General features: G+C 40.7%; 1 protein-coding gene across 3 annotated transcripts in view; it reads left to right on the forward strand.

The window, feature by feature from the left end:
* LRCH1 (leucine rich repeats and calponin homology domain containing 1) overlaps positions 1 to 22,680 on the forward strand; it is a 215,563-nt gene that overhangs the window by 188,353 nt on the left and 4,530 nt on the right. For 2 of the 3 annotated variants that reach the window (XM_025000035.2, XM_025000032.2), the window contains 3 exons: positions 1,775 to 1,912; positions 5,138 to 5,215; positions 15,807 to 17,702. In XM_025000035.2, coding sequence (XP_024855803.1) covers positions 1,775 to 1,912; positions 5,138 to 5,215; positions 15,807 to 16,013 — 423 coding nt within the window. In that variant the 3' untranslated portion in view covers positions 16,014 to 17,702. Of the gene's footprint in view, positions 1 to 1,774; positions 1,913 to 5,137; positions 5,216 to 15,806; positions 17,703 to 22,680 lie in introns of those variants that run through there. The other variant, XM_025000033.2, reaches the window with a different exon arrangement.

Here is a 22,680-nt window from a genome sequence, read left to right on the forward strand (position 1 = left end):
TGCTTACTTTACTCAGAGGACCAGAAAAAGGACAGCCTAGGGAGACAGAAAACTTTTACAATTTTTACATTTACAACATCTACAACAATAAATGCCCTACTCCAGCTACAGGAAACCTGTGGCCCCAACCCTACCCATGCCTGCAAAGATGGAATAGGCAGCTGACTTTCACCTCTGCAGGGATGATATCAGAGAAGGCCAAGTTGGGAGCCAGGAATTTCATCCCTACTAACTAAAAACAATCCCATCCCCTCCCACGGTGACCGTGGAACCTATACACGGGGAGCCTGGATTTCTTTCCCAGTCCCAGTGAACTGACACCAAGTGGCAATCTGCGTTTACACAGCAGCAGCAAGGTGGTGCCTTCCCACTCCCTGCCAGAGCAGTGTCCAAAATAGCTAGCCAAAAGAGAAGTTTAAATAGGGTCCAAAGTCTCATAACGTAATACCAGAAATGTCCAGTTTTCAACCAGGAAAAAAAAAAAAAAAAATCATTCATTGTACCAAGAACCAAAATGAATGTGAAAAGGTAATCAGTAGATGACAGCACTGTTACGGCAGAGATGTTAGAATTATCTGACAAAGATTTTACGGCACTCACCGTGAAGTTTCTTCCACAAGTAGTTATGAACATGGCTGAAACAAAGGGAAAAAATTGAATGCCTCAGCAAAGGAATAGATAATCTTAGCAAAGAAACAGAAGACATAAAGAAGGACCAATGGAAATTTAGAACTGGGAAATACATTATCTGCAGTGAGAAGCCCAGGGGATGGGCTCAACAGCATCACAAAGCATCAGTGAACTGTAGGAGAGAACAACAGGGATTACCTAGTCTGGGCAGCAGAGAGAGAAAAAACAGACTGAAAATAAGTGAGCAGAGCCTCAGGGACCTTTGGGAGTTACTGTAACAGATGATCTACATTCTTGTCCTGGGAGTCCTGGAAGGGGAGGAGAAGAGAGCAGGGACAAAGAGGTTCTTGAGGGGTTGGAAGTGGGTGTGACTGCAAAAGGGCAGCACGAGGGATCCCTGTAGTGAGGGATGTGTTCTATCCATGTCAGTGTCCCGGCTGTGTAGGTGCTTTTGCAGGTTGCTCCCTTAGAAGGAAACAGGGTAAAGTGTACCTGAGATCTCTCTGTATTACTTCTTATAACTGCATATGAATTCATAATGACCTCAAAATAAAACATTGCATTTTTTTAAGAAGGGAGAAAAATTGCTTTTTCAATGAAAGCATAATCTGAGAAAAACACCCCTAATCTCTCTTCTGCCCTCTGCAGGCTACATGAGATACATTATCCGAAATAAGTTTGGGTTGGATTTGAGTTTTTCATTTGATTTTTGTTTATGTTTACTTATTTTATTTACTTCTTGTTAAAATATAGTTGACTTACAGTATGATTTTAGTTTCATGTGTACAGCATATTGATTTGCTATTTTTGTACATTGCAAAACAGTCACCACCGATTTGGCTTTTATTTGTCAACTTATTCTGGTTTTCTATTTTAATTGCTAAGCCTGAGGCAATATTGAACTCAAGAAGTGATTCCATTATTTTAAAAATTCAACTGATTAAAAATTTTTAGCATAACTGAATTTATTTTTCTACAGAGGGATTTTTATTTAATATCTTTTGAAAGGTTTAAATCATGTCAGTGTTTTCCAGGTGTTCTTATCCTTTATAGTGAAACTTAAACCTCAGTTCATAAATACTCATAACTGTATTTTACCCTCAGTTGCCTGAGAGCAATTGACTTCCTTTTGATCTCTTTTCAGAGCATCGAGATGAGACTCAAGGTCAGCCTGCACGAAGACCTGGGGGCCGCCCTCATGGATGGCGTTGTCCTCTGCCATTTGGTCAACCACATCCGCCCGCGATCCGTCGCAAGCATCCATGTCCCCTCACCGGCAGTCGTAAGTAACACCATTTAAGGAAAACTAACTCTTACATAAGAGAAACTCCTTTGGAACAGGACTGCTGGTTAAAGACACTGATGGGGATCACCAGGACCCTGTTCAAATCCTCTCTTTTGGGCCCCAAACAACTTGAAAGAGCAGAAAAGGAATAGCGTGTCTGTTTTGTCTTTGGGGATTTTTTGGCCATGCTGTAGGGCGTGTAGGATTTTTAGTTCCCTGACCAGGGATTGAACCTGTGCTCCCTGCAGTGGAAGTGTGGAGCCCTAACTAGTGGACTGCTAGAGAATCCCAGGGATAGCATTTCCGAATGAAGCAACATTTTTACTATAAAAAGGGAAACTATTTCAAGTAAATCTGTAAATGAGAGACAATGAACTAGTTTCAAATATAAAGCAAATCACGTTAAATGAGTGCTCTGCTCACTAACTTTAAGACTGTAGAGACAGAGATTTATTCCTCACAAGCATTTATTTAAGCAATGAGAAGTCCTTTCGGAAAACATTTTTTGGTTGGTAGGTTCTCTTCTAATGGAATCTATTATTTTATAATTATTGAGGATTTTAGGATCACTCTGAAAAGATGTAGGTTCTGAGTAAAATATCATTAGTAACCTGTCAGGCCAGAGGTTGGTTAGCTGGTCATTAATTCAGTAATTCCTTGACTGCTAGCTGTGCTCAAGGGTTGGTTGGAGATACCAAGGAAACGGAAAAGATCAGAAAGAGTGAGTGAAGAAAAATCCTTGTTTCACTGTTGAGGAGATAAAGCCAGCACTAAAATCTTTTCCCTGTACTTCATGGAGCATGTTACCATCAAGAAGAGAGGAATCAAAGATAAGCTTGTCTTTGAAGCCCACGCAGGGTTCATTGGACAAGTAGAGAAGAACTTCTATCCACACTATTGCTGTTAGATGAAGCAGAAGAGTTTAGGGGCTAAGACTGTAGTGTTGGGATTCCAATTCCACATGGGTATGAGCCACACGACTTTGGGAAAGTTATTTAACCTCTCTTGAACTTGATTGGCTCTTCTCTGTCACAGAGCTGCTCTCATGAGGATGAAACGAGGTCCCGTACATGATAAACACGGGAATGAATGCAAGCCACTGTGATCACTAGTGTTTGTGAGCAGATTTGCAAAAGTCAGAGCTCCCAACCTCAAGGCACAGTGTTCATAAAAGGTCGCACAAGGAGTGTGTGGGATGAAAGCCTCATGTGAGGCTGCCCACTCCCGACGCCTCAAGGAAGGTGTCTCAGTGGTACTATTTGTTTTACTTTCTTTTCTCTTCGCAGTAGGAAAAATAAGCTGATGATCCCGTTTCACCTCTCAGTTTTCTTTCTATACAGTTTCACATAATTTTTGCTTCCCAAAGACTGACCACATTTTGGCTTCAGAAAACACAGGGGAAAAACAGACCAATTTGTCTTATGACTTAAATCTGCTTTAATTGCCTTAGTTTGGACAGTAAATTCTGTCCTGTAATCTAATATGCAAAAGTTTTCAAGTCCAGACAGCTATAAAGTTTGAACTGTGTACCAAATTCTCATTCAGTAATTTTCCTCAAATTATAAGAAAGAAACTATCATTCTTCAGCTCCCAATTTAAATATACAATAATTGTTTTATAAGGTATAAGAGACACTATGAATCATGTATCTATACACATTTATATATTTTGTCAGTTCTTCAGGGAAAAAAAATGCTACATTCTTTGGTTTTCACTTTTTATTTTTTTCAAATAAAAAAATTTCAATTGAAAATGTCATGTGAAATAATGCCTGATTAGAAAAAAAGAGATAATGGAGAAATGCAGGAGGAAGATAAATAATGTCTTATCCCACTCCCTAAAGACAACCACTGTTTACGTCTTGGCTTTCCTCCAACATAGAAGTTGTTTTGAATTGTGAGCTTCACATATATACTGTTTAGTAGTTTTTAAAATTTATGGAAACCTAAGTATCTCCCTGAGTCATTAAAGTTCCTCATAACCATGTATTTTAACAACTGTAAAATGTTTTGTGCTTAGTCGCTCAGTCGTGTCTGACTCTTTGCAATTTGCAACTCCATGGACTGTAGACCCCCAGGCTCCTCTGTCCATGGGGATTCTCCAGGCAAGGATACTGGAGTGGGTAGCCATGCCCTGCTTCAGGGGATCTTCCCAACCCAGGGATCAAACCCAGGTCTCCTGCATTGCTGGAGGATTCTTTAGTTTTCCTTTTTAGAAATGTTTCAGAATTTAGTCCACTTCTTAGAAATTCTTCACTGAGCATCTTGAGCCCCCACTGACCAGACCCAGCTGTGCTGTAGCCGTAGAACCTGGTCTGCTTCTTCTGTGCCTTCACTCTCCACTCCCGTGTTTGCACAAGCTGCTCTTTCTAACCTAGAAGGCTGCTCCCCACCGTGCCTCTAAATTTCTTCACCTTGAGGCATCAGCAGCCTTCTAATAAAACCTGTTGCTTTGAGGAGAAAGATAGTCATTAGCCTGGTGAATCAACCCTTAATATAGAAATATGTTTGCTCATGGGAAAAGGTGATGTTTATGGTGTGCTTTTGGAGAAGGCAGTGGCACCCCACTCCAGTACTCCTGACTGGAAAATCCCATGGACGGAGGAGCCTGGTGGGCTGCAGTCCATGGGGTCGTGAAGAGTCGGGCACGACTAAGCGACTTCACTTTCACTCTTCACTTTCATGCATTGGAGAAGGAAATGGCAACCCACTCCTGTTCTTGCCTGGAGAATCCCAGGGATGGCGGAGCCTGGTGGGCTGCTGTCTATGGGGTCGCACAGAATTGGACACGACTGAAGCGACTTAGCAGCAGCAGCATGGTGTGCTTTTAAGTAAACTAAAGCAGGTTACACAGCAGTATGATCTTATAAAAATAGCGTGTGTGTGTGTGTATCCACATGTATACATTCACATACATGTGCAGAAATTTTGCACATGTATGCAAATATGCAGAAAGTCTACATATAAACACATATCTGTGTGTGTACACACCTGTTATATCACACATGTACCTACACAGTGTCTAGAAAAATATAATCCATATATTAACAGCTGTTCAGGTGGATTGTTCCTGGATAATTTTTTTATTGTCTTCTATTTGTTTATGTATTATTTTTCTCCAATAAACACGTATTACTTGTGGCATTTAGAAAGCTCAAAATTTAACCTGTTATTTCAATTATTCCTCTTAATAACTAATTATTTTTGAATGTTGCATTTATAGCCTAAACTTAGCATGGCCAAATGCAGAAGAAACGTGGAAAACTTTTTGGAAGCCTGCCGAAAATTAGGAGTACCAGAGGTAACATCAAACTTAGTTCCAATCACTATGTTTTAGTAATGGTTTTATTTAATGTATGTTTGAACCCACTGAATAGGAATACTCCTTTGTCCCTCCTTTTTTGTGTCAGTCTTTCTTGAGGAATGATACGAATAAGTTATAAAATTTTAGTTGAAATTACTCTATTGCAGTGAAATAAAAATGGCTTAAAATGGTATGGTCAATTCTGAGGAAAAGGGGAACATTAAGGTTTTGAAATAAATGAGAAATTCCAAACTTAAAAAATGATTAGCATGATTCTCCACTCAGAGAGCAGCAAGTGCTGAAGCTTCAGGGAGCCTTCTGTGGGGTTATATAGGGTAGAATTTTGGAGATGATGTTTTTCCTTATCCAGAGTTCTTAAGCAGAGCAGATCTGTAGTTGACTTTTCACACCCTGTGGTTTTGGGGTATGTAGATCAAAATAATCAGCATTAATTGAAAATATTATAATTATTGTTCTTATCATTAATCATTACCATTAATAATAGAAGTGTTTGTATATTATTTTATAGTTTGTTAACTGTTGCACTTATGTTTTCCCCTTTAGTCCACTAAAGTAGCATAAAATGATTTCTTAGGGAGATAAAAGCCAGTCCACTCAATTTGGGTGTAATTTGACAGACTTTTCATCATTGTAATAAACAGAAATGGACAGAAATTACATTTCTTAAATGTTCCAGGATAAAGTAACTACAAATGCTAGAACATTTTTGAGCATGTGAAGGAATTATATTTTCATGTAATTCTACTCAGAGATAACAGTTAGTTATTGGAATTAGGGTTTTTTCCCTTTTCCTCCCTTTATTCCTTCCTATTTTTCAACTTGGTGAGGTTTGAAGGTGAGGGTTAGCAGTGGGCTTCTAATCTTATGTGAGGAAAAAGGGAAAAATTTTAAAGCATCTTTAAATCAAAACTGTATCAATTAAAAGAACCTTGCAAATTCATTTTGTAAAAGAGTATAATCTTTATATAATGTACTAAATGCCTTTATGATCTATCCAGATGTCTTTCAGCAGTGTTAATCTGTGTGTCCATATTGTATGTGTATATTTTACTATTGCACATACATTCCTGGCTACAAATGTTTGTGAAATTCTCATACATGTACCTCTTTTAATCATTTGATTCCATCATGGGTTAATAAGATTTCCCATGTGTGAATCAAAATTATCATACCAAGTTTCAGACTGTAAATTATTCGTGTCTGTACTCAAAAGCACTGATGAGTTATCACCTAATTCCCTGTGATATTTTAAAACTCATCAGCGTTTTCTTGGCTTACAGTGATACAAAATGAAATGGGAATGCCCTTAACTATTTATTGTGAGTAAAGGTTGATAATTATGGTTTCCTTTTAAAGTGAGGAAAAGGAAATTAAATTAGCATCAAAATGCAGAGAAAATTTTATCATAATTTCTGAATTATGCCGCTAGCACTAACAGGCAACTGATAATTCCTGAGATGATTGAATTGCAAGGAGTAAATCGTCTTTTTTTGCCAGCATTTCACTTAACTATGCTTAGTAAGAAATGCATCATTAAGGCTATTTTTGAAATTATTTTTTTAAGATTTGAGATGATTTTCAAGTTCACATGGTATATGTGTGTATGTGATTGTGTATACATCTATCTATATCCATCCTGATGGATAATTGAACAGCATTTTACTTGTAACTGGAGTAATAATACATTAAGTTCATTGCTACTAGCAAAAGTCTATTGGCTGGCTAGCAGTTGTACTTCTTTAATAAGATATGTTAAAGGGAGGGAGGAATATTCTGATGGAAACCAGAAATTGCCAATTGGAGGGCAATTGGCAGATCTTCTGTACACATAAAGGAACATGTTTTCATCTCTTGGAATGAATGAGGAATAAATTATTGGAAATAAGGAAATGTTTTCATCTAGTAATATGATACTAAGTTGGGGGAGGGTTGGAATGACTCCTTCCCACTTAGATAAGGATCCTTCTTCCACTATTTAAGATGGTTTGATGAATTGCAGTGTGTATGTGGCACACTGCAGTTCATGATTTATAGTGAAAAGGAAGTTATATCCCGAATCTAGTTGCAGAAATTTCCCCTGGCAATCAGGTATTTTAAAAGGCCGGTACTTAAGAGCAGAGGACCTTTAACATTACGTTTTCTTTTTGATTTCAAACTTAATACTTGGGTAAGAAAATATTCACTGATTGCCCAGTAGCTTAATGAATTCCTCCTAATGTGCAAGCTTGTCCTCTCTTCTCCATTCATAACTTATCTACATAAACATACCCAGAAGTCACAAAGATTGGGAATTCTGTATTTTTTAAGCTAAATATCTAATTGGCAATGATAAACCATCCTGTAGAGACTGAAAAGCCACAGCTATGCTCTAGCCCGAGTTTGTTGCCCTTTGTAATAGAATTACAGTTTGAAACTACAAACCAGAGTCAGGGTCGGCAGCTTATTCACTTTTATTAGGTTCATCTGGGTGGAATGTGGTTGCTGAGAAGTTAAAACTATTGCACATAAAGCAATACAGTGGGAAGAAAGCAATTTTTAAACTGTTCCACTTGTTATAGTTTATTATATTTTCTTTCGAAGTCTCCAGGGACACAGTCCCAAGTATCTGCCTCAGGGTTGGTCAAGGTTCATGAAGCATTTTATTGTGTGTTCAGTGGAGTGGCTTACCTATAAATGTGGCTTCTTCAAATTGGCTGCCTTCAGAATTGCAGACAGCGTGAGCCTAGTATCTCTGCAGAAGGCTAGAGTATGTAGTAGATGTGTATGGTGACTCTAGACGTCTGTTATTTGTGACGTTTGGATAAGGCTGGACCTATACGTTTCCGAGTCTAGGGCACAGTTAGGATTTGGCACAATTGATGCCAATGATAGGAGTTGACATCACAGAAAGTAGTTGGTGTTGGAGTTCTGGAGAAATTCTATTAGGGTTACACCTGGCATATTTGCCGTCTCTGAGGGATTCTGGGATGAGGTAGAGGTTTGCTAATGAGAATGCCAAGGAAAGATCCTTAAAAACAAATTGGAAATGTCCCTCCCTGGCAAGTTTCTTTCCTGGTGGCAGAGTTAATATTTCTTCAGGTAGTTGTTTCAGCCTGGGTCACTTCTCTTCCTGCTTCCCTGTGCCTTAGGTTTTTGTTTTTGATTTTGTTTTCTTTTGTTTGGGGCCAATTCCCCAACTAAAGGGACAGCACCTGGAAGGCAGGGCGTGAGGGTGAGTGCAGAGGATCTGTGAGCAGAGTGAGGGACACGAGGGGTTTAGGATAAATTAGCCGCACCTGTGTCGTTAACTGGTTATGTGCCCGGAGGCGAGCCTGTGGCAGCCTAGAGCCATTAAAGCCATTCACTGAGAACTTCTTACACCTGCCTCCTCTTCTTGAATGCTCACTGTTGAGGATTAGAAGTATTTTATTACCATACAATGAAGAAAATGAGGTCCAGAGAGGTTACACAATTTCCTAACCTCACATTTGCAGCTGGGAGGCAGCAGAGCTGGCTTTTGAACCCAGATCTGTCGGGTTCAAAAGCTTCAAGCGCCTGCCTTCTTTCTGGCATACATGGAGGGTCTCTTTGATGGAGTTCCCCTGCTCTGCAGACTGCAGGTGTTGGACTTAAGCGATAGATTAAGCCACATTCTCCAGAGCCCTGGATCTTTCCAAGGCCCCACCCAGGAGGCGAGGAAAGCCACATGGGGAGGTTACAGATCGTAACTGCCGCCTTGCTTCAGCTACAGCAGTTTCTCCCTTGCCTGTGGCATATACTGACTTTCCAGTTAAGACTTCCTTTGGGGGACAAGTGTTCTATTGCTAATTATAGTTTGAAAATCACTGAACCCTTAAGGTTTCTTTTAGCCAATAATCCATGGATGCTCTGCAGCCACATGATTTCAGAATTGTTCCAGTTGCTTTCCACCATCAGCTGCTCAGCTGCAGGAAAATTACCTCATGGAAATCTGGGAATTGGGAGATTTTGCTGGCTCCGTCCCAAAGACACCAGTAATGTTGATGCCAGTCAGACTGTGTGCTGTCTCTGACCTCTGGTGCAAGTGTTAACTTGATCTTGAACACAGGCATACCCTTGGTGGGCTTCCAAGTTCTTCAGAATATAGTTTCAATCACCAAAAATCTGACTTCAATTAAGCCTCCGGGTCATGAGGCATTTTGTGAACATATTGAGGCTTTCTTTGCCTTTTCTGAGTCATCTTGGTCATTCCTGGTCTCTGACCTTGATGTGGAGAATTCACAGTTGGCTACTGGAGGGTTCTCAAGTTTATCCAAACTTAGGGCTGTTTTAGGACTCCTACTAGTCTCAGGTCAAGAGAAATCTCTCATTTGTGAAGCATCAAAAATACTAGAAAATATTTTTTTTCTTACCAGGGAATGTTTCACCTTGATTTTTTTGGGGGGTGGGGGTTGTGGAGAGGGAAACACTAAAATCTTTATCTGGAGAGAGATCCCGTGGTCTCTTTGTCTGAGGGAAACAGCCTTGTCTTTTTCTGAAAGATATTGCCCTAGTCTCTCAGCCTGCTGGGAAGCACCCATGTCTGTGTCTGAGAGAGAAACTGTGGTCTTTCTCTGAGAAAGGTCACTTAAGTCTCTGAATAAGGGGAGATGCTCTGGTCTTTCCTGGGAGAAGTCTGAGGGGGAGACACCCTGGCCTTTCTCTGGGAAAAGCTACCCAGGTCTCTGTGGGTAGATGCCTTGGTCTTTTCTCTGGAGGATGTTGCCTAGGACTCTGACTGAGAGGAGATGGCGTGGATTTTCTGTGGGAGATGTCACTCAGGTCTCTGAGGGGAGGTGCCAGGTCTTTCTCTGGGAGAAGTCACTCAGGTCTCTGAGGAGAGGTGCCCTAGTCTTTCCTAAAGAAGTTGCTCAGGTCTCTGTCTGAGGGGAGACACCCTAGTTTTTCTCTGGGAGAAATTGCCCAGGTCTCCCTATGAGGAGAGATGTCCTGGTATTTCTCTGAGAGAAGTCACTTAGGTCTCTCTCTGAGGGGAGACACCCTGGTCTTTCTCTAGGAGAAGTCTCCCAACTCATTGTCTGAGGGGAGTCACACTGGTTTTTCTCTGAGAGAAGTCACTTAGGTCTCTGTCTGAGGGGAGAAGCGTCCTGGTCTTTCTCTGGTAGAAATCACGTGGGTCTCTCTCTGAGGGGGACAGCCTGGTCTTTCTCTGGGAGAAGTTGCCCAGCTCTCTGTCTGAGGGGAGATGCCCTGGTTTTTTCTCTGAAAGGAGTCACTTAGGTCTCTGATTAAACAGAGAAGCTCTGGTCTTTCCTGGGAGAAGTTGCTCAGGTCTCAGACTGAGGGGAGAAGCCTTGGTCTTTCTCTGGGAAAAGTCACTCAGGTCTCTGAGGGGAGAAGCCCTGGTCTTTCTCCGGGAGAAGTTGCTCAGGTGTCTCTGTGAGTGGAGTCACCCTGGCTTTTTTTATGGAAGGAGTGCTTGGGTTTCTGAGGGAAACTGCCCTGGTCTTTCTCTGGGAGAAATCCCTTAGGACAAACCCTGGTGATTCCTGGAAGGAGTCACTCAGGCGTCTCTCTGAGTGGAGACATCCTGGTTTTTCTCTGGGAGAAGTTGCTTAAGTCTCTGAGGGGAGGCTCCCTGGTCATTCCTGGGAGAAGTCACCCAACTCTCTGTCCAGGGGAGATGCCCTGGTTTTTCTCTGAGAGAAGTCACCCAGATCTCTTCATGAAGGGAGATGCCCTGCTTTTTTTTTTTCTGGAAAGAGTCCCTCAGGTCTCTGAGGGGAGACACCCTGGTCTTTCCCTGGGAGAAGTCCCTCAGGTCTCTGACTGAGGGGAGATGCCCTAGTTTTTCTCTGGGAGAAGTCTCCCAGGTCTCTGACTGAGGGGAGACACCCTGGTGGGCTTTCTCTGGGAGAAACTGCTTGGGTCTCTGACAATTGGAAAAACCCTGGTCATACCTGGGAGAGGTCGCCCAACTCACTGTCTGAGGGGAGATGCCCTGGTCTTTCTCCGAGAAGTCTCTCAGGTCTCTGACTGAGGGGAGACATCCTGGTCTTTCTCTGGGACAAGCTGCTTGGGTCTCTGACAAGGGGAAAAGCCCTGGCCATTCCTAGGAGAAGTCGCCCAACTCACTGTATGAGGGGAGATGCCCTGGTCTTTCTCTGAGAGAAGTCTCTCAGGTGTCTCTGAGTGGAGATGTCCTGTTTTTTTTTTGTTTTTTTTTAATTGAAGGAGTGCTTGGGTCTCTGACAGAGTGGAGACACCCTGGTCTTTCTCTGGGAGAAGTTGCTCAGGATTCTGTTTGGGGGGCGAAGCCCTGATCTTTTTCTGAGAGAAGTCACTCACATTTCTGAGCAAAGAAGACTCACTCTTTCTCTGGGTCAAGACACTCAGATCTCTGACTGAAAGGAGATGCCCTGTTCTTTTTCCGAGAGAAATAGCTCAAGTCTCAGTCTGAGGGGAGACACCCTGTTCTCTCCTGGGAAAGAACAGGTCTCTGTCAGGTGTCTGTCCAAGGTGAGACTCCCTGGTCTTTCTTGAGAGAAGTCACCAAATTTTCCGAGGGGATTGCCCTGGTCTTCTTCTGAGAGGAGTTACCCAGGTTTCTGTCTGAGGAGGGAACCCTTGGTCCTGTTGAGAATGGACACCTTGTTCTCTGTCTCTCCAATTTAAATGAGAAACCTTGGCCTCCAACCTCTTTGTGGACCAAGGTCCTTCATTTAACAGACCTGGTTCTCTTTAGAGGAAGAAGGAACTTGGAATTAAATGCACCTCGTTTTCTAACTGCCTAGCCCTTCCTATTCATTACTAACTCCAGGTAGAAAACAGGCAAGAGGATTAGGGCAGCAACTCCATGTACTGTACAGGGCCTCTGTGCTGCCCAGGCAGGCAGAGAGGGGTCCTTGCTGGCCTGTGGGAGGGGAATGTTTTCATTCCATGTCCACAAGGCAAGTCACTTGGTGTCCATCCTCTGCATCAGCCAAATGAGTTAAAAATAAAATCCTAAAATGCACTGAGAAGCTAACGATGACTGTGTTGATACAAATGGAATTATGATTGAATCTTCTTGTCAGTACCTTTCATATTTGTATTTTTTTTCTTTTATATGAGGTATTATTTTTGAAAATAATTGTAAAACCTTTCCTACTTTACACCCGTTTTTGAGGGTTTAGGACACTATACATATAAAACTGATCAGAAATTTTTAATTGAAACACATTTTATATATTGAAGCTACCTTTTTTGTTTGTTTTAATCTTAAAATAGGAGGTTATGAGTTCCTTTGCCTCTTTGAGCCCAATGCCTCTTTTCTTCCCCAAATCAATGACTTTAGTGTCAATTTAAATCCTAACTAATAAACACTTTTAAGGGGTGGTGAGATTATTACAAGATTTATGTTTCTATTTGCATTGATTATCTCTGAGGTTGGATAACCAGAGGTCCAGGTCCCTGATTATACACCTGATTATATTAAAATCAGTTTTTAAATTCATAATTTATTAAATAGAGCTAATCTCTAGCTTGGAAAACCAGTCATCCCTTAATAATTAGTAGGTGTTTATCACCGTTCAAGTAAGAATCCTCTCCCACTGGGTATCTCCTGGTGGCAGAACAAAGTCTAGTCAGTGCTCTGACAGCCTTTCAGATATACATGGTTAAAAATAAATATTTTATTCCAAAAGCTTAAAATTACATTTCCAGATAAATTATCATACCAATATTAGAGTTACTCTCTAAGTGCATAAAATTGGTGATTAGTTATCATATCTGGGGGAAACTCTGGAAACCTTTTCCTAATTCACTCTGCCAAATAATACCTTGTCAACTAAGACTTTAAATTTTCAGAATAACCATCAGCGTTCCTGTGCTAAAAATACTTTGTATTAATAAGTATACTGCCTTTAAAATTAAATGTAAATAAACAGTATATTCTAAATTTCTTAGAATTTAGTCTATTACACTCAGAATGCCTGTAAATTAAACCTTTTGCCAGAACCATCTATATATCTATTTGTATCTGTAGTATTTGGGGGAACCTGAGTTAATCTTTAATAGTAATTTTAGCCACACACATGTTGCCTTGTATCAGAACCAGTTAACCTCTAGTAATGGTCATTTCTGTTCACTATAACGGAAATTAGAATTTGCACTTGCCTCTGGGGACTCTTAAGTATATTAACTATGTTTTTCAAACACCTTGCAATAATTACTAGTGCTCTGTAAATATATGGTGAAGTTTGGCCTTTTAAAATTTCCTTCTCTTGTAGTGTTTTCTGATTTTAATTATAAGAAAAAATAAAGCATAATCTGTAAGTCCTTCTTATTAAGACTGAAATTGGGGAAGCACAAGGATCAGAAAACCCCCAGGTTCTCCTGGCAGTTTCAGCCCTGGTTCCGGTCACGGCATCCTTGAGGGGCTGACTTGATGGCTGTGAGCTGTGTAACTGGGGTGGAAGCAGAGGTGCCCGTACTCCACCCATTATGATTTTGCCTGTCAGCCAATCTTAGACCCATGCCTTTTTCTTCAGAGATTGTGATTTAATTTAAACCACCCGCCATGGACTGGCTAAAAACAGTTCTATCCACCGTAATCTAAATAAAACCCAGAATCTGTGGCATCATGAAAATTATTTCCAGAATGAGAAGAATGGTCTGTGTTGCCTACCCATGTGAGAAGTGTACTGTTGGATAAATACACTGGAAACCATAGACAATCTGAGTTCTTTGATGGAGTTGCAGGAAAGCAGACCAGACATTTTCCATAGGGTTCTGGGAAATGTATTGAAATACATACTGGAGATATATACTGCTTTTACCCATGGAAATACCCCTTTTGTGACAATCACATTTCAGTGTGCATATGCCTTCTGTCTTATGTTCATTTTGTTCAGAGTTCACTGATTAAGCACAACGTTGCAATAGAAAATTGTTATTGCAATAGGAAGCTACTTCTCCTAGATGTTTCCCCATCTGTTAATTCTTGAGTCCATCACTGTCCTAGTGAAATACATTCTATTAGTAGCCTGGTGGTTCAGATGGTAAAGAATCTGCCTGCATTGCGGGAGACCTGGGTTCAATCCCTGGGTCAGGAAGATCCCCTGGAGTAGGGAATGGCAACCCACTCCAGTGTTCTTGCCTGGAGAATCCCGTGGACAAAGGAGCCTGGCGAGCTACAGTCCATGGGGTTGCAAAGAGTCAGACATGACTGAGCAAGTAACACACACACAGTAGCTGTTTTAATTCTTGAGAAAATAGCAGTGTTCACTTGATTCCTCCTAATGCACTGAGAAAAGATGCATGATCTGAATAGATATAACATGATTTGTTAATTCCCTTAAATGTCTTTTGTTAAGATTATCTCTACCTTCATAAATTAAGATTGGGAGGTTTATAATCTTATTCAACCCATTTACACTGAGTTTGCCTCCTTACCAGGGGGCATCAAGCTAACTTCAGAATATATGAGAAAGACATAGTCTTTTAGAATCATCTTTCAGTTGCTCTGTGATTTGCCTCTGCTTAGCAGTGATGCTAAAACAGAGGGCAATGTTGTTGCAAAGTATATCATAAAATATATATTATATATATATTTAAATGCTTTGCCTAATTTGGACATAAAGCTGCATTTATGAAAGATATTACAAATATTTTCAAATATTTTCTTTTTCAATTTGGAAACAAAACCAGAACTTTGGTTTTATACTGACATATCAATTATAATTTTTAAGTTGAAACTGTGGTCAGGAATTCAGGGTATCAGAAAACCATTTTTTTCTTGAGAGCATTAGGCATCCAGAGGTCAACCAAGACTCAGCACCTAATTTTTGCGTTTAGTTGAGAAAGGAAGAGTTCTGCCTCCTTGCATGGTGACTCTCACGTAGACAAAACCTGAAGGTCCATGCCCAAACCATACCTGTTGAGAGGTGAAGAAATCTACATAATAATGCTATGCAGGAATGTACTATTATTTAACTGCAGATCTAAGAAGCTCTGCTAGACTTTTGGTTTATGTCAGTAGCAAAAATGTGAAATTTAATGTACTTTTGGGGCACATGTAGGGATATAATTAGACCTAGCAAGGCCCAGAGTTTATCAAAATTCTAAAAGAAAAACAAATTAGGTGCATTCATTACCTTTCAGAGAGAAATACTTTATATTCAGTCTTCATAGACCAGGATAATGGCTTAAATTTTAAAGTTTATATTTTTCCCTTTAGTAAGGCGAAGACCTAAATGTGTCCCAGGTGAAAAGCTCTTATTTTAATGCCATTGTTGACACATGAGAACACTTGAATATTAAAACTCTTTGAATACCAGAAGGACATATAAATTACAGAACATTCTCTTCCTCACTAGCAAGATTGGGGGTAAAGAATTTCTTTGTCCTATTTGCATAGAAGTCTTTGGGAATGCTGCTTTTATTTTGTAATTAATTAAAAAAAAAAAAAAAAAAACTTTGGTGAAACGGTTTTTACCTGCTTGAAATAAGGGGTTACTCTTGCCATTTGCTAGTAAGTAAAAATGTGTTCTTCTTTCCAGCCATTGTTCTGTGTATTTTTAATTGTATGCACTGTCTCTTTCTGTCCTGATGGCTGCCCCTGGAATAGGCTGACCTCTGCTCTCCGTATGACATCCTGCAGTTGGATTTTCGTCACATTCGAAAGACTGTTGACACTCTGCTGGCACTTGGGGAGAAACCCCCACAACCAACTTCTGCCCTCCGCTCCAGGGACCTTATAAGCTTCTGTCTTGTCCATATTCTCTTTATAGTGCTGATCTATATCACTTACCGCTGGAATGCTCTGCCTCCGTAACGCCTGCATGTGCATCCTTACGCTCTGGTCTGTCCCCTGCTCTGTGACAGGGTCCTTCCTCCCTCTGAGCCTTTGCCTTGCAAACTTCCATCCCTGTCATCTCTTCAGTAATCTCTCAAGTTTTGAAGCTGAACGTTTATACATCAGATTTTCCAGAAGCACAAACTTTATAGATTGCGGTTCCCATTAAATAATTTCACTTGCTGAGGAACAGTGAGGACTGGGTGTACGCACACCTCGTTTCCTCGTCCACGTAGTGCCAGCAGCAGTGCCAGCTATGCAGGGCCTCTTCTCTCTCCCAGTGAGCTTTGCTGCCCTGGGTAGAGCAGAAGTTTCCAGAACAGGAGCAAAGGGGATTTAGCGTATGAAAATCTTTCTATTGGGTCAGTATTGAAGTTGAATCCTAATTCAGGATTGGGCAGTTGAACTGTAGAGGGGCCACCTTGCCAAGAAGACAGAAAGCAAGCATTTGGGGTCCAATTTGGTCTTTAATAATAACCACTGTTGACCAAGTTGAAAATTACCATCTGGAAAATGACTGCTTTGCTGGCTGTCCATTTGGCTTCCTCCCTGCTTCCTGCAGCGGGAGCTGTGAAGGGCATCAGGGCGGGTGACCCTCTGCCCTGCTGCATGAGAGCTGTGCTGAAGGGTCAATGGGGAGAAGGGGGCTCACACTGTCAGAGCGCCCCCTGGAGGATCCACTGCCCACCACTCTTTCTGTATATTTTTACTTATTTCCTTGTTTGGTCTACTCTGAGGCTCTTAGAAAGGATTTTCCAGAAGGGATTTCTATTTTTAAATAATATAATGGGTCATTTTGCTTTTTTTTTTCGTTACATCACATCGTAACTTCAAGTCTAGAATGTGATGGATTTGACAGTATTTATTTCCAAATAAAGCCATGAGTCATGGAACATTCTTGGTCCTGGGGCTTGGGTTACTATGGTAGGAGCCAATGAGATTGCTTTTATTTTAGAAGAATGTAGTTTCTCCAGTGACTTGAAATTTCCATTTAACCTTTGATTTCCAGTGACATTAGCAAGCTACTTCTATATTTAATAAACTTAAAGGATTATATGTTAATTATTATATCTGCTTTCAGAAGAATGTTATCAGTTTATAATTAAAGAAAAGGACATTGTGATCCTATCTAGACCAAGATATTCGTGGTTTGGGATGTCATTTTATAATACGAGAAGGCCCTACTCCAAGGTGAAGACAGACTCCCCAGTTCGATTTACATCCGGCTGCCAAATATCTTTTCTTAGGTTGGGTGGAGGGGGAGAATGGAGTTCACTTCCTCAAGATAAATTTCTCATTTACTCAGATGGAAGCAGTATTTATAGATTGCTACTAAGAAGATAATTTTATTTTTCTGAACATTTCCATGAATCTAGGGGAACTTGAGAATGTGGAAAACTTACATAGTTAGAAGAATATATTTTATAAAGATGCTTTGTTGGTAAATCAGATCAGATTTTCTAACAGGAGACAGTCTTTACATGGTAATATCTTGAGTTAACTGAGCCTTTCCCTCCTGATTTTGTGTTGATTGGTGAAATACAGGGTGTGTGGAGTTGTCTAATTCACATCAGTTGTGTAATAAGTAACCTGCAGATGTACTGAATTGCCTTGGGTGCTGTCTTGTACTCATTAACTTGTAACACAATAAAATCCCTTTGTACAATGTCTAACGAGCACCATGAGCCATAAGTTGTTAATAAATACATTTTGGGTGATAAATCCAAGTTTTTATCAGCCCATCAATACATTAATTTGTGCACCCCCAGAATTACACTCAGCACTTATGTCCAGCTCTGCAGTGCATTGAGACTTCCCTTCCATGGTCATAGCTATTTGGTTTTTTTCTTCTTAATTAGGATGGGGGCACAGAGGAAGAAGAGAGATGACTTACTGGGTGGCCATCTGAAAGACAATGCTGTCAATAAAAACTAACTAGCACAATGCCTTGAGAACAGATTTAACTTTCAACGCTGACCTGACATCATTCTTTGGCTGCCTTCCTATTTCAGTTCTGGCTTCCGGAGTAGTTTTTTGGATCCACTTTTATTTCTTGTGTCATTAATGCATCTGTACCCTAATGTGCTGCTCCTCTGGGGATCTGTTGGATGGTATTTTTTTTCATCAAATAGCCTGGTAACAAGCAGAACACAATTAATTTAGCCCTTTAGGCAAAACTTAGAATGAACTCTCTTGCCCATTACTGTTCATTTCTATTCAGAACATTATTAAACCTCCCCGTGGTTCCTCCCCCAGGTACCCACGCACCAGCTCACATGCTAGCATGGTGCCTGCCACTGCCATGTAACTAAGGATACTTGGTCAACCCACTTGATATCTGAGAGGTGGTTGGGGATTTAGTTGTGATTTATATATGCATATTAAATCTTCCTTTCACAAGAAAGACTTTTTTTTTAGTTATTTCCTTCTAATACCTGATAAAAATGATCAAGTATTTATTTACACATTCTTTTTGAAATAGAAAGATCTATTTGAAATAGAAACTTCTCTTTCTCCAGTTCTTCAGTCGGTGGCAACTTGCCACTCAGTGTCGGGATTTCCGAAATCTGTGACATTGAGTTCTATTAGTTCGTTCTACTTATGGATTTGTGGTTCCTAGGTAGCTCACTGCCCTTGGGGAGAAACACTTAAAAACGGTGCTGATGAAAAGGCCCCACAGAACTCAAAAACAAGACCACTGAGTGGGATTTTCATCACGGAGTAGATAAGTAAAGGCACTCACAAATAAAGGCCAATTATTTGTGAGTAAGAAATTAAATTTAGTGTACGGTGGCTAGAGTTATGTCTCTAAATTCCATGCTGGTCTCTATCATAAGGAAAAAGGATGTTTTACCTACAGGGTAAATGTAATGGACAGTAAATTAAAATTTTATTATTTTGAAAATGGTTCTGGATTAGGTGAAAAGTATTTTAATGGGATTTTATTTCAGGAGATTTAAGTTTTTTAAAACATGTATTGAATTTGTGCAATACTATTTTTGTTTTATGTTTGGGTTTTTGGGCCACGTGGCATGTGGGATCTTAGGTCCCCCACCAGGGATCAAACTCAACACTCCCTGTACTGAAAAGTGAAATATTAACCACTGGACTGACTACCAGGGATCAAACTCACACTCCCTGTACTGAAAAGTGAAATATTAACCACTGGACTGACTACCAGGGAAGTCCCAGGAGGTTAGGCTTTTAAAATTCGGCTTCAGATTTTGAAATTAGTTCTCAATAAATAATCAGGTATATAGAATGTTTGCTTTTTTCCTTAAGACTATCAGGATCCAGTTCTGTGGCTTTTCCCCTGGATTTTGTTTATGATTGTGTTCATTCATTCATTCTTCAAATATTGAATGAAGATTGTTTGTGCAGCACCCCACCTTGGCAATAAAAAGGGTGACCATGACATGTGATTTTGTCTTAAAAAAAACTTACATTCTAGACTAGGAGTTGGCAAACTTTTTCTACAAAATGCCAGTAAATATTTTAGGCTCTGTGGGCTAAAACCTACCTTTAGGACTCCCCGGCTCAGCTGCTATAGTATGAAAGCTGCCACGGATGACTCATAAATGTGTCTCAATAAAACTTTATTTACAAAAACAGACCACGGGCTGGACTGGCTTACAGGTTTTTGGATCTTATATAGCTGACTTAGTGGACAATTAAAGAGGAATTCAATGGATAAGTTTCTGTGATAGGTCAGCTACAAGATTCTCTATGTGAAACACATGGACAATCAGGACTGACCCTCATGAGAGTGTGTGGTCTTTGAAGCCTTTCTAGAACCATGATGTTTACACTGAAGCCTTAACGATGTGTAGGAATAGCCAGGTGAAGGGGGTATGGTTTAGAAGGGTGAGAGAAGGGGTAGATATGTATAGAAAACAAATATTCTAGACAGTAGCTGGGCTGGAAAACAGAGAACCAAATGAAGATTTGACAAATTCTCCTGGTCTAGAAGAGGTTGACATGATTTGTATTTCGCATCGGAGGAAGCAGCCCCTGAGTTCTCATGTGGCAGAGCAGGAACTGAAGTTCTCTTTCCCATGCAGACAGTTTCAAGGTTCAATCAGTTTAGGGCCAGGACTTTGCATTTTAGACAACAGACTGAACCACATGAAATGTGCTGCCTGGGTGACTTCATTTTGTCTAGTGGGTGGCCTGGCAGGAGGCAGCGTGCTTCTTGGGGAGCATAAGAAGCTAGATAAAGAGGAGAGTCAGGCAGGGACAGTGATCCGCCTGCTCCCACGAGGCATTTTCTGCGAGAACAAGACGTCTGCCCCTCACTACAAAGGAAACTAAGTGAGCTAACCAGCAGAGCTAACGCCTTTCCTGTGTTGAGGGTTCTCTCATGCCCACCTGATGCTGAATTTGGTGGGACTTACCTAGAGAGAACTCCAAGGGGCCAGGGGCCGTTTCCTGTCTTCCGGACACAGAAGGAACGTACTCATTTCTCAGTCAAGGACCTCGCAGGAAGCAACATGATGTCGTGGAAGGGGCTGCTGCTGTAAGATGAGACACAAGTTCAAATCCTACTTTACCTACTGTGTGACTGTAGCGAAGTTAAGCTCTCTACATCTCCGTTTTCTCCTCTCTAAAACAGAATACTCTGTTTATTGGATTGGCCAAAAAGTTCATTCAGGTTTTCCCATATGATATTACAGAAAAACCCAATACCTCTCAGAGTTGTCAAAAAGAAGAAAGGAAAAAAGCAACGTAAATCTATAGCATTGGGACCAGACCTATAGGAGGTACCCCAGAAGGCTTGCAGAGTTGGAATTGAATCTTTATGGCTCGCCTGCCTTTTTCAGCCCTACTTGTTGTGGCTCAGAAGAGGGATGGGTGAAGGGATAAGAGTGAATAATTGTTTCATGATTGGAGAAACAATGCAAAGGATAGGACGAGTTCTTCAGAGTTTTTGTATGCAGGATACTACTTTATGATTCTGCTCTGTGCTTTAAAAAGAAACAGCAAAGGAGAGCAGTCTACTACTACTTTCTCAATGGAAATCACTCATCTCCTCTAACAAGGAGATTTTTTGTGCATTTAAACCCAGTGTAAATGTTCACCTCTCTAAGTTTATTACACAGGTGAGGTAAAATCATTTCCCATCCAGCTGTAAATTCACAGCAGTTCCTTCCCATCACAACTTCTATAGGGATTCCCTCCCTGTGGGATATGCAATGACAGGACTCGAGTGACAGAAATGGCCTCTGGCCACCCCTGAAGCGCCTCCGTATTTCTGGCAGACTCGTCCTGTCAACCAGCACCTCAGGTTGTAATTCCCATCAGAGATGTCCTCCTAGTCCTGTACTAGAATAACTACAACTTCTGATTGTTTTTATAAGGTTTCTATGATCTGATGCTTGTCTTCCTAGGTACCTCCAACCCCATAATGTAATCTGAGGACACCTCGGGGATTCTTAGGAAGTCTAAATGCAAAGAGAAAGCCAGAAAGGATGCAAGGGGTACCTTTTATATATGCTGTTTGCTCCTTGTCACCAGCTGCAAGGGTGGAAGGGAGAATCTGGAACTCTGTGGGAGGACTTTGAGCTCCCTTGGTATGTGACAACTCCAGTGTCCTGTCAGCAGGCAGCCAAGGCCTCATATCTTGCCATCCTGTTTCCCTGGAGCCCCAGCCCTGCCCAAGCATGACTTCTATTTTGGAAACTCAACTCTGCAGACCACTGGAGCCATCACTAATCGGTGGGACTGGGCAGTCACTGATGGAGACATACAGCTCAAGCAGGACTCAGGACAGCCCTGTCAAAGCCATGTTGCATACAGAGGTTAGGCTTTGTCCACCTATTAGTTGTAGAATTCAAGAATGTTTGCTGCTACACATAGGTGAACGCTGAGGTCAAGATGCAAAATATCTTGTTCAAAATGCCTTGGGCAAATCCCTCGTTTTTAAACTTCTATTCATGTTCCTTCCTCAGAGCTCTATTGATTTCTTAGTGTTTTTTTTGCAATGATTTGTTGAGCTTATGTGTCAATATAATCCCTTTGTAATTTGATACAGCTGATTTTTTTAGTTGTTTATCTTTAAATTGAGTGGTGGTTTATCTTTAAATTGAGTGTTTGTTTTTTGATACACAGGAGCTTTACACTTCCAGGTGATCAATTGTTTTTATCTTTTGTAATTTTGATATCACATATTCATCCCCATCTGTTTTTCAGAGAAAATATTAAATACATACCTATATTTGATTGGAAGGGGTGTTTGGGGATTTTCTTTTTAACTTCAATTCATCTCAAATTGTTCTTGGCATCTGGTATAAAGTGAAGATTTCTTTTTTTCCCCCAAGGAATTCCTTGGACCAGGAGCTTAACCATAGTTAGTAGGCATTTATAATTTCCTACTTGGATTCTGTGGAAACCATAAGAATGAGGAAAATACATTCCTGTCCCTGTGGTATTAGTCTTAGCAATGAAATGAGATTCACAAGCCATGGCAAACAGGTGTTGGGTACACACTGACCTCAGGCTGTAGCACAAGGAGGAAGCCCCTGTGGCTTGGGGCCCAGTTCATAACTTGGACGGAACCTCCTATTCTTTCTCAAGTTGACATTGGGCTACTAAGTTGGCGAGCAGCATAAGCTTGCCTCTCCACCGAACACACCATTGATGACAAGAT

Source organism: Bos taurus, chromosome 12, assembly GCF_002263795.3.
Source record: "Bos taurus isolate L1 Dominette 01449 registration number 42190680 breed Hereford chromosome 12, ARS-UCD2.0, whole genome shotgun sequence".
In the NCBI taxonomy this organism is placed as follows: domain Eukaryota; kingdom Metazoa; phylum Chordata; class Mammalia; order Artiodactyla; family Bovidae; genus Bos; species Bos taurus.